This window comes from Anastrepha obliqua, chromosome 6 (genome assembly GCF_027943255.1).
Source record: "Anastrepha obliqua isolate idAnaObli1 chromosome 6, idAnaObli1_1.0, whole genome shotgun sequence".
In the NCBI taxonomy this organism is placed as follows: Eukaryota; Metazoa; Arthropoda; class Insecta; order Diptera; family Tephritidae; genus Anastrepha; species Anastrepha obliqua.
In genome coordinates this window covers 2,346,483-2,360,884 of record NC_072897.1, presented here as the reverse complement: position 1 = coordinate 2,360,884, position 14,402 = coordinate 2,346,483, and the positions used below count along the sequence as shown (strand labels likewise).

The 14,402-nt window shown below is 41.3% G+C and overlaps 1 protein-coding gene across 1 annotated transcript; it reads left to right on the top strand.

Annotated features, from left to right (window-relative positions):
- Positions 1-9,261: 9,261 nt before the first annotated feature.
- Positions 9,262-10,433, top strand: LOC129249931 (kelch domain-containing protein 10 homolog; the record flags this gene model as incomplete). Its single annotated transcript, XM_054889599.1, has 2 exons — positions 9,262-9,813; positions 9,882-10,433. Coding segments are annotated over 2 exons (903 nt in total), but the record flags the coding sequence as incomplete, so codon positions are not given.
- Between the last annotated feature and the right edge of the window lie 3,969 nt (positions 10,434-14,402).

Here is a 14,402-nt window from a genome sequence, read left to right as displayed (position 1 = left end):
CCAAGTTTGAGGAGAATCTGATTGAACAGAGAACACCCATCCTTGTGGAATCCCTCTGTTGTTGTTGTTGTAGCAGTACTTTTGCCCTGTCAGTGTAGCATTATCACCGGTCGTCTTCGTCTAGCTTATCTAACGGTAGGCCCAGGAAACTAGCTGTTTCGACGGGTTGGGTCCAGAGGGAAATGGATGTTAGATGAGTCGGTTTTAGGGGGCATGTGAAAAGGTGGTTAGTGCCGTGCGAGGTGCCTGCACATGATAAACATATGTTTAGTACGTCGGGGTCGATTCTGGATAAGTACAAGTTTAACCTGCTACAATATCCAGAACGTCTGCGATTGGTGGTGGTTGGACTCCGATAACGGCATTCGGGGGTCGGGAGCTTAAGAAGGTGGTGAGAGTCTCCCGATGAATGTCGTTTATGGCCTGTCTGTACACTGTCCGATCCAGTAGCTGTCTGTTGGTTTTGTCTGAGATCTCGTCCGCGTAGTTGAGAAGATGCCTCCGGATGTGCCTGAGAGGTGGCTCAGGCTCGAGCAGTTGTCTGCATGGGTGAGGCCTGCGGTAACACCCTAGCAGAAACTGCTTACTGAGCAATTTGTTATGCTCCTTAATAGTCAGATTAAGGCATCAGCATGTAGATGTTGTATAGTTGACTTCAGACGGTATGCTGTCACGGTCCTTAATGCAGTGTTTTGGCAGGTCTGAAGCTTCGTCCACTGCGAATCACTGGTTGCAGGCGAACAGAGAGGCGCAGCATAGTTTAGAACCGGTTCGCCTATTGCTTTAAAAGCCGACAGCAACATTTCCTTGCCTTTGCCCCAAGTGGTGCCGGCGTGCGACTTAAGAACCTTGTTGCGATTCTGCACTTTAGTTGCAATAGCATACAACCGCTAGGGAAGGAGAGCAAGCTGTCAAAGGTGACTCCCAATATTTTGGGGTTGTTAACCGTCGGAAGTTGTGTATCATCGACTTTCACCTTGAGTTGTAGCTTGACCTCCTCTGTCCAGGTGGTGAAAAGGGTCGCCGTGGGTGTCGTTGCCCGACGCCATTATCGTGCAGTCGTCGGCGTATGAGACCAGGGAGACTCCCTCTGGTGGCTGGGCGAGTTTAGAGATATAGAAGTTGAAAAGCACGGGTAAAAAAACATCACCCTGCGGTTCACCTTGCTTTATTTTCCTCTGTTAAGATGTTTGGTCTCGAAATATCACCGACGAATGACGACCACTCAGGTTGTTCGCGGTCCACCTCTTCAGCCCTGGCGGGAGTGTCGAATGTAAAATGTCATCTAGGCGTAGCTGACTGTGTTGAAAGCCTTTTTTAGAACTAACGCTACTAGGAGAGTCTTCTCACAGGGGCGGTTTTGGTTGAGTCCGCGGTTTACCTGGGTGTTAATGACGGTGAGTGCCGTGGTGGTGCTATGCACTCTTCGGAAGCCATGCTGGTGTGAGGCTATGGTCAGGTGTTTCATAAAGAGTGGGAGTAGAAGGGCCTCAAGAGTCTTCAATACTGGGGAAAGGAGAGCTATCGGACAATAAGACTCCCCTTGGTTGGCGGGTTTCCCAGGTTTCAGTAGTGGGACCACTCTCCCTAATTTCGACTTATCAGGAATGAGTGGCCATAGACATGTTGAAGACCTTAGTAAGGTATTCTATTCCCAATGGACCCAGTTTTTTCAACATCAGCATGGTTAGTCCGTCAGGGCCAATGGCTTTGGATGGTTTCATGTGTTTGGTGGCCCCCTGAACCTCATCGCTGGAGAAAGCAAGTGGCGCACTGTTGTATGTCAGTATGTGCAGCCGTCTGGCGCACTACGTTTGGATCTGTCGGCCCGAGGATACAGAATAAATTGCCGGCTAAAATAGCTCGCGCATCTCTTCGGATCCGATGAAGCACGACCGTTGAGGGTGATATCCACCTTGTCATTGTGCTTCGTCGGCTTCGACAGGGACCTTACCGTGGCCCAGAGCTTGCTCACACCAGAGATGAAGTTATAAGACTTCAAATGCTCCTCCCGTTTTTGCTTGTGTTGAGTTGCCGTATCTCGGAATTGAGATCCTTTATCCGAGGATCCCCTGGATCGGCCTGGCGTAGGCGATAACGCTTGTTCAACAGAACAGCTGCTTCAGCTGGGTATGAAGCGAGCATAGGCAGCTGTGATCGCCTTGCGGAATGCGCGATCGCCTGCGCGCACATCGGTCGGAATGAGGAGAGCGGCGAAGATGTCTTCAGTTAGTTCCGTGAACCTGGTCCAATCAGCTTTGTTGAAGTTGATGTATGACCGGTAATCCGCGGAAACAAAGTTGGCAAGTTTCTCGATCAAGATGATAATGGGCAAGTGGTCTGATGCAAGCGATAGCATAGGTCGCAAGGTTATGTTATTTATCAGACCTGCGCTAGCAATTGTGATGTCGGGCGAGCTGCAGCAATTGCCCACTACCCTGGTGGGGGCGTTGTCGTTTATACTGCTGAATGTCGAGTCGTCTATCTGCTCTGCCAATAGCTGTCCCCTACGATCATTTGGCAGGCTTGAATGTGGACGTGTGGTGTTGTCTGCGTTGGTCCTGCTGTACGTTTCTCAAGAGTTGTTGTGGCCTGACGTTGAAGGACGGCCGCGCCACTGGGGGCGGTTGCGGGTGCAGAGCTCTGCAGCAGGGGGAAACGAAGTCGCGTGTCCACTCACGGGTGGTGCGCAGGCCGGAACATCTCCGAAAATGGCAGCAGCCATTGCAAGAATTGCATTGGACTGTTGTCAGGTTCCGAGGGACCCTGGTCTGACACACGGAGCAGACTGTGGGGGGGGGGGGGGACCTAGAGCTGTCCCCGCACTGGGATAGGTGCTGGAGGGTTGTGGGTCATTGGGGGAGTTGTGTTGCGCATGAGGTCTCCTTATGTTGAGGTGTTGTTGATGGTGGCAGTTTGAAGTGCCGGCACTGAGGATACCGTCCTTGAAGAGAAGTATTCGGAGCAAACGTGCTGCAAGGGATTGCTCCTGTGACGAAAGATTGGGGGTGGGATACGGTACACTAGACAGGGCTAGTTTACTGGGGCGGCAGCCCCTGATCGGGAAAAACCCAAGTCATTCCGGTAACGTAGAACCGGTTGCCATGGGAATCATGGAGTCCCTCTGTTTACCTTTTTTGCAAGTGTACTGGACTCCCCTTGGCCATCACTATCCGACAGTTTAATAGGCTGCCGATCCAGTGTCAATTAGTTGACTCTCCCATCAAAACATCCGTAGACACACTTTTAAAGGCTCTAGATATATCAGAGAAGACTCCCATCTCATATTCTTTATAGTGCAGCGCTATCTCTATCTGTAGCAGCACCCTATGAAGAGTTTCCGTGGATATTCCCTTCGTGTAAGCATACAGATTTCGCCACTGTAGGTTAGCTTCGGTCGTTTCCTTAATATTCGACTGCTCGAAAGCAAATGACAGCTGATCTCCAGTCTGTAGGGACGTAATTTAGCCTCAGACAGTTTACAAAAATATCTTCCAGCCTCTGTATTAGTACAGAGCTTCCTTTCTGCAAAAGCTTGCCAACGGCCTCATTCCACCGTGTCTGTGCTGCCCCACTGAAGATGGTGAGTTTGCGTCGCCCCCTACCACCATCTCCAGACCTCCTCTCATTGTCTCTTATATCACTTTTTTCAGCTCTGGTGGTGGTGCCTCAACGTCGTGAGTCATATAATATGAGGCAAAGAGTTTAGGTGCCTTTTCTTCACCTTCGATAGAAACCACGGTTTGGTCATCTGTGCTGTAAGCAGAAAACAAATACCTATTAGCAATTTTCTTCACAAGGACGGAGGTCTCGTCTTCCTTACCGTTTGTAAGTTGAGGGTATTTCCAGATATTTTAAAGCCGGATGGCTCACGATTAAATTCTGATAGAAATAAAACGACTGGCTATTTTTACGATCCAAGCGGAAGTGACTTCCATTTTATTCTTTCTTCCATTTGTCATTTAGGGTTGCCTTATTTTACTTAATACTACATCTCTTCTTAGCATTACTCTACGTTTACATTATTGGGTGTATCTTATACTATGCCTACACTTACATTAACATACATTCCATCAATAGGCGACCTTAAGGGTTTTACAACTCGGCCAAACCTGATAAGTGATCGCCCTCGATCATTCGCGGTTCATCAAACTCAGAATAATCTCCTAGGGGATCACTTTCCAACTCTATGCATTCATCGGGTTGCTGAACCCACCTTTTTATGCGGTGAGCCTCGATAACCCCATCATACGGAAGCTGGGTGAGCTGACAACCGCCAATGTCGCGGACAACATACCTGTCGTTTCCTAAACTTTTGTGAATGACATAAGGACCTCGATATCGGGGTATAAATTTCTTGTTACTACCAGCCGTGGTGTCTACATTCCTTATGACCACATAATCACCTGGGATGTATTGGGTACTAGGGCTACCCTTTGAAGCCCGCTTAACGTCATACTCCTGCCTAGCTGTAATAGCCTTAGATGCTCTGTCTCGTATCTGGGTAAGATCTCGTTCGTAATCAGGACACAACATATCCTGAAAGTACTCGGTAAACTCATCCACTATTACTCCCCTTTGTTCCACGCCAAACAAGAGTCGACTGGGAGTATCCCTACAGGTACTGTGAATTGAGTTATTCATGGCATATTCCACCTCAAGTAATTTACTAACCCAGTCGTCATGCTTAATTTCATCCGTCAGTTTACCCAGCATCGTCTTTAGAACTCTATTTACTCTTTCTACCTGACCATTTGCCTGTGGAGAAGCTACAGCAACTTTTATATGACTTACATTTCGTTTCGTTAAAAATGAACTAAATTCTAAAGAGGTGAAACAGGTTCCTCGGTCAGTCACAATTCTCCTTGGTCTACTATAATAACTAAAGTACTTGTCAAGAGCATTAATAACTTCCTTAGTGCTTGTTGTATTACACGGATAAAGTTTTACGAATTTTGTGAAACCATCAACAACAACTAAAATGTGTTTACGTTTAGATCTAATCGATGGTAATGGTCCAAAATGATCCAAGTGGATCGTATCAAATGGCAAAGCAGTTTTGGGGATGGGATACAAAGTTCTTTCCTTATTCTGTGGGGGTGTGGCATACATTATGCACTTCAGACAATTTCTTACAAACCTTTCCACTTTTAATCTCATATTGGGAAACCAGTAGTACAATTTTAGCTTCTCATGTGTCTTTTCAGTTGCTAAATGACCCATTTTTTCATGTATCACGCGTATGACATTAGACTCCATCTCATGAGGTACGTATAGGGCCATCTTCCCGTCTTGATTCCTTTTGTAAACAACCCCGTCCATTAGATCATAGTCAGTGACATTTTCGCGTTCCAAACGGTCTCGTATAGTCTTAACATGGTTATCTCGCTCTTGTGCGACTTGTATTTGGAATTGGATATCATCCACATCTATGATTAAACCTATCTGTCTCCTGCTTAATGCATCGCTTATGTCTTATTTTATAATTAAAGTTCTCTAATTCAAGGGCCCTATAGTCTATGCACATACGGATTTTACCGCTCTTCTTTTTCACTAATACTACGGCTGAGGCATACGGCGAGTCACTCGGTCTTATGATCCCCTCTTCACGAAGTTCCTCAATGATGGATTGCACTTGGCTGCGCTCCAAACATGACAATCGGCGGGGGGCGGAATGAAAAGGAACGTCAGTTGTCAAATGAATCTTCATCTCATATTTGTATGGTTCGGGCTTTATTTTTGACTTTAAATAATTATCATTAATAAGCTGCTTTAATTTATCACGACAGATTTTAGTCATGTTAGGACACACGTCAACATTAAATTCGTCAGATGAAAAATCAATATGGAAAATGTCAGGTACGTCAACGGCAGTGAACTCACCCAAAGACAAGGAATCATTTAGAATGATTTTACTAGCATGGTTTCTTCCTAACTCATGCTGTTCCGCAACTGCGATAAATGCATTCGAGTCGGTTACAGAATTTAAGCTTTTGGCTCCATAAGGGACCGTATTTGAAACAACTTATGCTTACTATATTTCTTCAGTGCCTTTGATAATTTAATGTTAAACAACCCCAGGAAGTCACGGCCCAAAATAATTGGCATAGTCATATTTCTATTGGAAATTACATTTAATTCAATTTCTTCAATTTTCCCACAGTATTTAACAAAAGTTTTTAAAACATAAAGTATTTCAATATATTTCCCACCAATGCCTTTGTATTTTTGAACTGGTCTCTTTACACATTCCTTTTGAACCCCTTTAGGAACCAGTGACTCCTGGATAAATCTAGTCGGACTACCGGTATCAAATAAAGCCATTAAATCTATAACTAAAGGTTCAACATCGGTTTTTAATACTATACTTACATAATTAAATGCGCCAACCACGTCATGGTCTGTATCCACTTGTACGGCAGCAACTTCTCGGGGCTTCAAAACTTTTGGTGGGTTCGGGCAGGATCGGTGATCGTGCCCCATCTTCCAACATCGGAAACAGGCGTCATTTGGTCGCATAGGGTAAGGGCAGTTGGGTTTGATGTGGCCATCCTTCGAACAATTGTAGCACTTTATTTTTTGTTCGGCTGCTGGTTTTGTTGTTTTGGGAGCTGCTGTCTGTGCCGTGCTAACTGCAAAATATTTGTTTTGGAAACGGATCACCAGCGTCTTGAATTCGTCTAAGGTTCGGGCCGTCATAAGGATATGCGAGTTTGGGACATTCCCGATTCCATCAATAATAAAATCAATAACCTCAAGATCGCTGACATTGGCTCGTTTTCCTAAGGCTTGCATTGTCAGCACATAACAGTGCAGCGACTCATCTTTCCGCTTCCAGCGACGTTGTGCCGACATCTTATATATCTCATGCCGTGTGACGGATATGTCGAATTCGTCTTTTAGCGCTTTTCTTAGCGCACCATAGTTCAACGCTACTGTTGTCGTCAGGAAAACTTTCGCCGTGCCCGTCAGCGAACGACGAAGTGCAAGCAGTTTAAATCGGTCGTCAGCTCCAGTCCATTCCATTAGATCCTCAAAATCTTTTAGGAATTGGTTCACCGTTAAAGTGACATCATCTCCACTGAATTTGGGGATGGCATGTTCAAGGTCCCCAAATTCCAGACGCCGTATACTCTGATTTTTCGGACGGCCTTCGAGTTCTTCGATTTGTTTGGCCAGCTTAAGAATTTCTACCCGCTTTTGCAAAGCTGCGATCTCTTCATCTAGACCAATAAACATACTAGTCCGTCCACAGTTTCTAATATTGGTAGCGTCAGCAGCGGCACGTACGTCAGCAGCGGCACGTACATCAGTAGCGGCAGAGTCAAAAACATCAGAAGCGGCAATAATATCAATAGCGGCAGTAGTATCAATAGCGGCAGTAGCATTAGTAGCGGCAGTAGCACTAGTAGCAGCATTAGTGTCAGTACCGGCAGTGTCGTCAGCAGAGGTGAAAACGTCGGCAGTAGCAGTGGCATCAACAGCGGCAGTACCAGCAGTAGCGGCAGAATTTAAATTATCGTCATTTCTTGAAATTTCCGTGCTCCGAGTGGCTCCTACCACATCCCGCAGCAATCGGCGCAATTGGGTTATCGTTGCTGTAGTTGGAAATTCCACACCAGCCTCAGTCAGCACGTTAGTTAGTTCTTGGCGAATATTTGCCATTATCTCGCAAAATATTAAAGTTATCTTTAAAATGTGTAGTTTATTGGGTTGCGTTTGCACAACCCCACACCTGAGTTGTAAGTTGAGGGTATTTTCAGATATTTTAAAGCCGGATGGCTCACGATTAAATTCTGATAGAAATAAAACGACTGGCTATTTTTACGATCCAAGCGGAAGTGACTTCCATTTTATTCTTTCTTCCATTTGTCATTTAGGGTTGCCTTATTTTACTTAATACTACATCTCTTCTTAGCATTACTCTACGTTTACATTATTGGGTGTATCTTATACTATGCCTACACTTACATTAACACACATTCCATCAATAGGCGACCTTAAGGGTTTTACACGTTGTAGTGTAGTATACCTTGTAGCTCTTTTTAGACTGCAGTCCAAAAACCTTGTTACCAGAGGTTATCCAAGACTCCTGGATTACAACCACGTCGTAGTCACGCTTCTCCTAGGTTATGAAGAGCTCAGCTGTAGTTGTTTTGCTATGATGGAGGTCGAATTGAAGGATTCTCGCTTCCGTCGGTGTCAGAGACTTTTTCCACAGGTTCGGCGGGCTGTCGCCGTCACTCTGTCTTCGGTGGTATCTATCACGTTGGGCTTATCACTCTTAAGCTGTGGTGCCAGTGTCGCTTCTGTCACGGAACCCAGGCCAAGATCGCGCTCTACTTCGCCAACTTCCAGCGTGTTGTCATTCCTATCCATCGGGTTCCGTTTTTTTATATCTTCCCGTGGGTTTGTTTTCTGCCTCTTTGTTTATCTGGAGGATAAGATAGGGTTCGTTTTTCTCATCTGGTTTCCCTGCATGGAGAAGCTTCCAGTTTGTTGTTGAAATGTCTGGATTTTAACGCTGAAATAGGCGAAAACATTGGAATACGCGGCGCTGTATGAGCATCGCACGCAAAACGACGACAAAAAAGTATTCCACTTAATAACCTTCGCTGCTAAATACATTTATAACAATTTTTTTTCCGAATGGATGATGATGGACGATTTTTAATAGATATATAAAAACTTGATTTTTCGAATCAGTATTTAGGTAATAAGATTGTTACAAAATTTATTGAAAAATGTATTATTTAATCCAAAGTGGTTTGTTGTAACTGATGAGACTGCCTTTCATGGAATGCCATTTGGATTCTGCTGTGCTCTGTACGGTATCGATACACATACATATGTAGGTCTGTATGATCTCCTCTAAATCTGATATCTAATCCTATGAATATTTAACCCAATTCAAATTATTACTTACTCACACCTGCTTTTACTCGATATCTAAATTAGTATTCAATTTGAAATCCGTGTAACAAACGATCTAATACTAAGTTTCCACCGCAGCCGGAGTTTGGGTTCTCTGCCGCTATCGTGTTCTTAGCGCAAACACCAAACAAAACACCTGTCAAATCCCATACAAAATTAAAACACAACTCCATACCTAAACCCACTTTTCAAAGCGTGTTTTGTTGGGTTTGCGTCTAATTTAATTATTAAGTGGTGGCAATGTTGCTCATTTTCCTCATTTATTATTGCATTCTTATCGAAACATGGCAACAATGATTGCAATTTGTCAATATGACATTTGATTGACGCACCGGCTATCCATTTGGTGAATCTTGCTCAAACGACTGTTATATATATCAAACAACAGGTAAAAAACCGAGTGTTAAGCGAATAGAGGCTACTGGTGATGCGCCAATTCCGCAATATGGACCGGGAATAGTTTTACACGAACATTATTTATATACGGTTGGGGGAACAACTGGCTATGATTACTCTTGTGATGTGCATCGCTTAAATTTGCGCACACGAGTGTGGGAATGCGTATATATCTGTCGTCCAGATATACGCGAAGATCCAGAGGGTCGTTATCGTCACGAAGTTGTCTACGATGGGCAATACATAGATGTGCTGGGTGGTGGTACATCGAATTTAGTGTATGATTTACAACGCATCCCTGCATTTAATTTAATTACAAACCGATGGGAATATTTCGTCACATTACCCGATCGAACATCACAAACAAATCTAACAATCGAGCGACAAAATTCCGGATATCCAAACCCACGAAAGTGCTTTTCCTGCGTACAGCACACGAAATCGAATGGTGAGGTCGAAGCATTCATTACGGGAGGCTGGCAGGTGCGTAATAATTAAATTTAGTATTATTAAATTATATTTGAAGTTGGATATCCCTTTTCCATTTGCAGGCCGATCAAGTATATTTTTCAGATATATGGAGATTAAATTTTACTACTAAGCAATGGACACTTATAAAAACAGCCTCTCTACCAAAAGCTTTGTACTTCCATGCCGCAGCGCACTGTCAAAATGGTTGTATGTACATATTCGGTGGTATTGAATATGATGGAAAACGTATACGACGGTGCAATGACCTTTATAAAATGTGGATGACCATACCATTATTAAGTGAAATTTGCTGGGAGGCAGTGTTACATTACAGACCAAATCTCAAATTGAATGGCCACTCACAGCTGCTTAAAATGGGCATACCATTGCGCTTTGCACAGAGATTGTGGCATTCTTCAAAAGCCAAATGATTATACAATAAATGAAGAGATATATGGTATGGTATGTCATGTAACGAGCAATAAGAAGCGACAATTTTTATGTTTCATTCTAGACATAAAAGCATAATTATTGTTTGCTAACCATTTAGGAATGACATAGTTTCATATGGAAGAAATGGAACCAAAAGAATAAACATAATAAAATAAGACATTAATAATGAGTAAAAATGAAAAAAGCTCATTAATATGAAAATAAGAGTAATTATTTTTATACGCTACATATGTGTACGAGCAGTTGTGGCGATTTTGTTTACAATATGGTTCATACACTCAATGGATGCTCAGATCACGAATTCTAGAAAATTGTATCATAAGAGTGGAAGCAGGATCAAGTGGCCAATCGGGCAACCAAATGAACACCAAATTTAAAAGGATAATAGTCTGCCGTCTGATTTAAAGTTCGTATCCATGAGTCTATGCATAATTAAATTCGCTTTTTCCAGATTAACGATATAAACAAATTATTTTCAATAAAGAAAAGATACCAAGTTTTTAAATCAAGGCGGCAGTAATGTGCTAAATAGGGATTTACCTCGAATGCCTGCAGTTTTTTTCTGCATACAGAGCAATTGCCACGCGCTTTTTTAGTGAAATCGGGTTTCGATAGTTCGTTTTTCTTTTGGCTATTTTTTCAAGTTTGCTGCACAATTTTTCAAAGCAGGATCTTTCCATTCGGAAATTATCTTTGAAAAACTTGTCCCCATTACTCTGGCAATTTTTATAATTCTTATTTCACAATGTCAACAGAAGACAGTTCAAACACAGTTTCTCCCAAACTTTCGGTGGAAACAGTTGACAGTTCTCCCAAACACAACTCCTGCAAACACGGTGTTTGCTTTTGGTGGAAACGTAATATAATGTATTCACTAGCAGACACATTGCCGGTTTGTAGTCGCAATTGCATGTTGCAACAAAAAAATATTCGCTTCCAGCTCCCAACATTGCGCTTATCATTTCGTGTGCTAATTTGGACAAGCAATTATGTTTGACGAACAAATTCAAAAGCTCTGGACAATTCGCCAACTGTTGGTATGCATGCTTTTTATCAATATGTAGTATAACAGGTTTTTATAGCAAATTCCATTTCTTCCACTCATTATATGTATATATAGCCATTGAGGGATAAAGACGTTCAGACTTGTTTACCAGAGATTTATGCTACCGATTTACCGACGATCAATAAGGTGCGGTGGGTTGATACAAACAAAAAAGCACAGGGTTTTTTCATAGATTTAACGGCATCACTTTAAAGTTGGAATCGCACTGCCTGCTCATACATGATAGCAGAAGCTAGAAGTAAAGTTTTCGAATTTGCAGAGATACATTTCGGTCACCGGATAGAATATTAGAAGTTGAAAGAAATAAAAATAAATAAATATAAGAAAAAAATACAAATATAAAAATAAAATAGCTCTAAGTTATTTCGATATGTGCAAGTTGAAATTTTGATATACAATATATGTATGTATATATAAAATAAAGTCAACTTTTTGTGTGTGTTCGCTAACCGGCCGTGTCTTTGCACCGAATTAAACCAAACTTACACACATTGTTAAGAAGGTATTGAAGATGGTTTACGTATAGTTTGGATACCTATTGGTGGATAGGGCTCGAGATATAGGTCAAAACGTGGACCCGGGTAACCTTCGGATGTGTATGTACAATATGGGTATCAAATGGAAGCTGTTGGTGAATGATTTAGTTCAGAGTATTTTTGATGCTGCTCCGTGACTGGAGTCTCGAGATAGAGACCAAAACATGGAACCTAGAATGTGTTTGTACAATATGGATGTCAAATTGAAGCTGTTGGTGAATGCTTTAATACAGAGTATTTTTCATGCCGCTCCATGACTAGGGTCTCGAGATAGAGACCAAAACGTGGAACCAAGAATGTGTTTGTACAATATGGATCTCAAATTGAAGCTGTTGGTGAATGCTTTAGTACAGAGTATTTTTCATACCGCTCCGTGACTAGGGTCTCGAGATAGAGACCAAAACGTGGACCCTAGAATGTGTTTGTACAATATGGATCTCAAATTGAAGCTGTTGGTGAATGCTTTAGTACAGAGTATTTTTCATGCCGCTCCGTGACTAGGGGCTCGAGATAGAGACCAAAACGTGGACCCTGGAATGTGTTTGTACAATATGGATATCAAATGGAAGCTGTTGGTGAATGCTTTAGTACAGAGTATTTTTCATACCGCTCCGTGGCTGGGGTCTCGAGATATTGGTCAAAACGTGGAGCCGGGTAACCTTTGGTTGTTTATGTACAGTATGGGTATGTACTTATGATTTTCCATTTATATTTTATATTTACTCAAAAACAAAAAGAAAAAAAAAAAAATATTGGTTATGCCAAAGCGCTTGAATAAAGAATAAAGAAATAAATAATATGAAAACCATATCTTTTCTGTTCTAAACCATATCTATTATATTTTAGTGTGCCCAGCGAAGCGGGCCGGGTTTGCTAGTCATATATAAATAAGTGTACAAGTTAAACTATTTACTCTGGGAAAGAGTAAAAAACAAGTAATTTTTTGGGGAGCTATCCATATTTTTGAGTTGCCTTTTTTAACAAACTGAAGTTTATAATTATTTCTACCCTACTCGATACTCTGCTGCTTTTGCCGTTCCCACGGGTGGAGTTATGCTGAAAACAGTGAACACCGCACGGAATCCCTTACCGCAGTCCCTTACCGTTCACAAAAACTCACCCTTGTGAACAACTACGTTCTTTTAATTACATATTTACGCAATACATCGGTTCGTGTGTGTATGAGTTTGGTTGTATCTACACAATGTTGCCATTGATATTTTTGCTTACACACTTTTTCACACAACCGCGTTATCAGTTAACATTTTTCATTGTTTAATAAACCAAAGCCAAAAACCAATAAATGCAAATAGTTCATTTATCTAAGTTAAGAACTTGAAAAATACAAGTTCTAAAAAAATGTTTGTTATCGGTCCAACTGACCGCACTTTATTCACTCACAGTTCTTAAACCAAAAAGCCGCTTAAACAAGTAAACTATAATACTTAATTTATATTAATAAAAATAGTGGCGTAGCTTAATTCTAGGAACTTAAATAAGCAATTTTATAATAATTGCATTATAAGCTTATTGCAGAAATCAATATGAAATTTGAGTAAGCAATTTTATAATACTTGCATTATAAGCTTATTGCAGAAATCAATATGAAATTTGAGTAAGCAATTTTATAATACTTGCATTATAAGCTTATTGCAGAAATCAGTATGAAATTTGAATAAGCAATTTAATTAAAAAGAATAAATTAAAACTATAAGAAGCAAAGAGTTTGTTAACTTGGTTTGGGTTAACTTCTATAATTAGCATTATTCAACAGTATTTTTAAGCTTTTTTAACAAAAATTATAATTTTTCTAAGTTTATTTTGTAAATAATTTCGAAATGTACTGCTTGGCAACACTGTGTGGTGAGCGAGCAATCAGCTGGGTCGGTATTACGGGATTTTTTTAAAAATAGTGAAATTGTTTGTTTGGCTTTCTCGAGTGTTAACCTTGACTTTGCTAGGAGTAGGACGATGACTATTAGTACTGTCACTAGGCTGATGTTGGTTGATTTTGTGGAAGTTATTTGTTTTGTGTTATTGAGGTTTAGCTGCTTTAGCATTTGTAATGATAAGGTGTCTTCGCTTATTTCTGAAAATATCTGAAGTATAGCGGTTTGGGACTTGTGTGATGATCTTTCTGCATTGGAAAAATTTTTCTTGTTGATTGTAATATAACTGTAGTGAATTATGAATGTACCGTTAACGGATGTGGGCTCTTCATCAATTAAGATTTCTCCTCTAAAATCGTTTAAGAATATGATGCCTGGTGATAGTTCCTCGAATTCTGGAATATGTTCGCTATTGGTCACTGTGCAATTTGGCAACCGGCTACTTAATAGATTTCTTATACAATATTCGTTACTTAAGTCTAATACATTGTTTTTTGAACATATTTGGAGTGAGTTGCACTGTTTACAATTTCCTAATATTCCGTAAAGATTGTTTTCGCAATTAAGGATTTATTTGAAATTAATTTGATTGATTTTATTGTTTTTCTTAACGGCTCTAATGTCTATTGTTTTAAAAATTTCGGATTCTACTGTGGG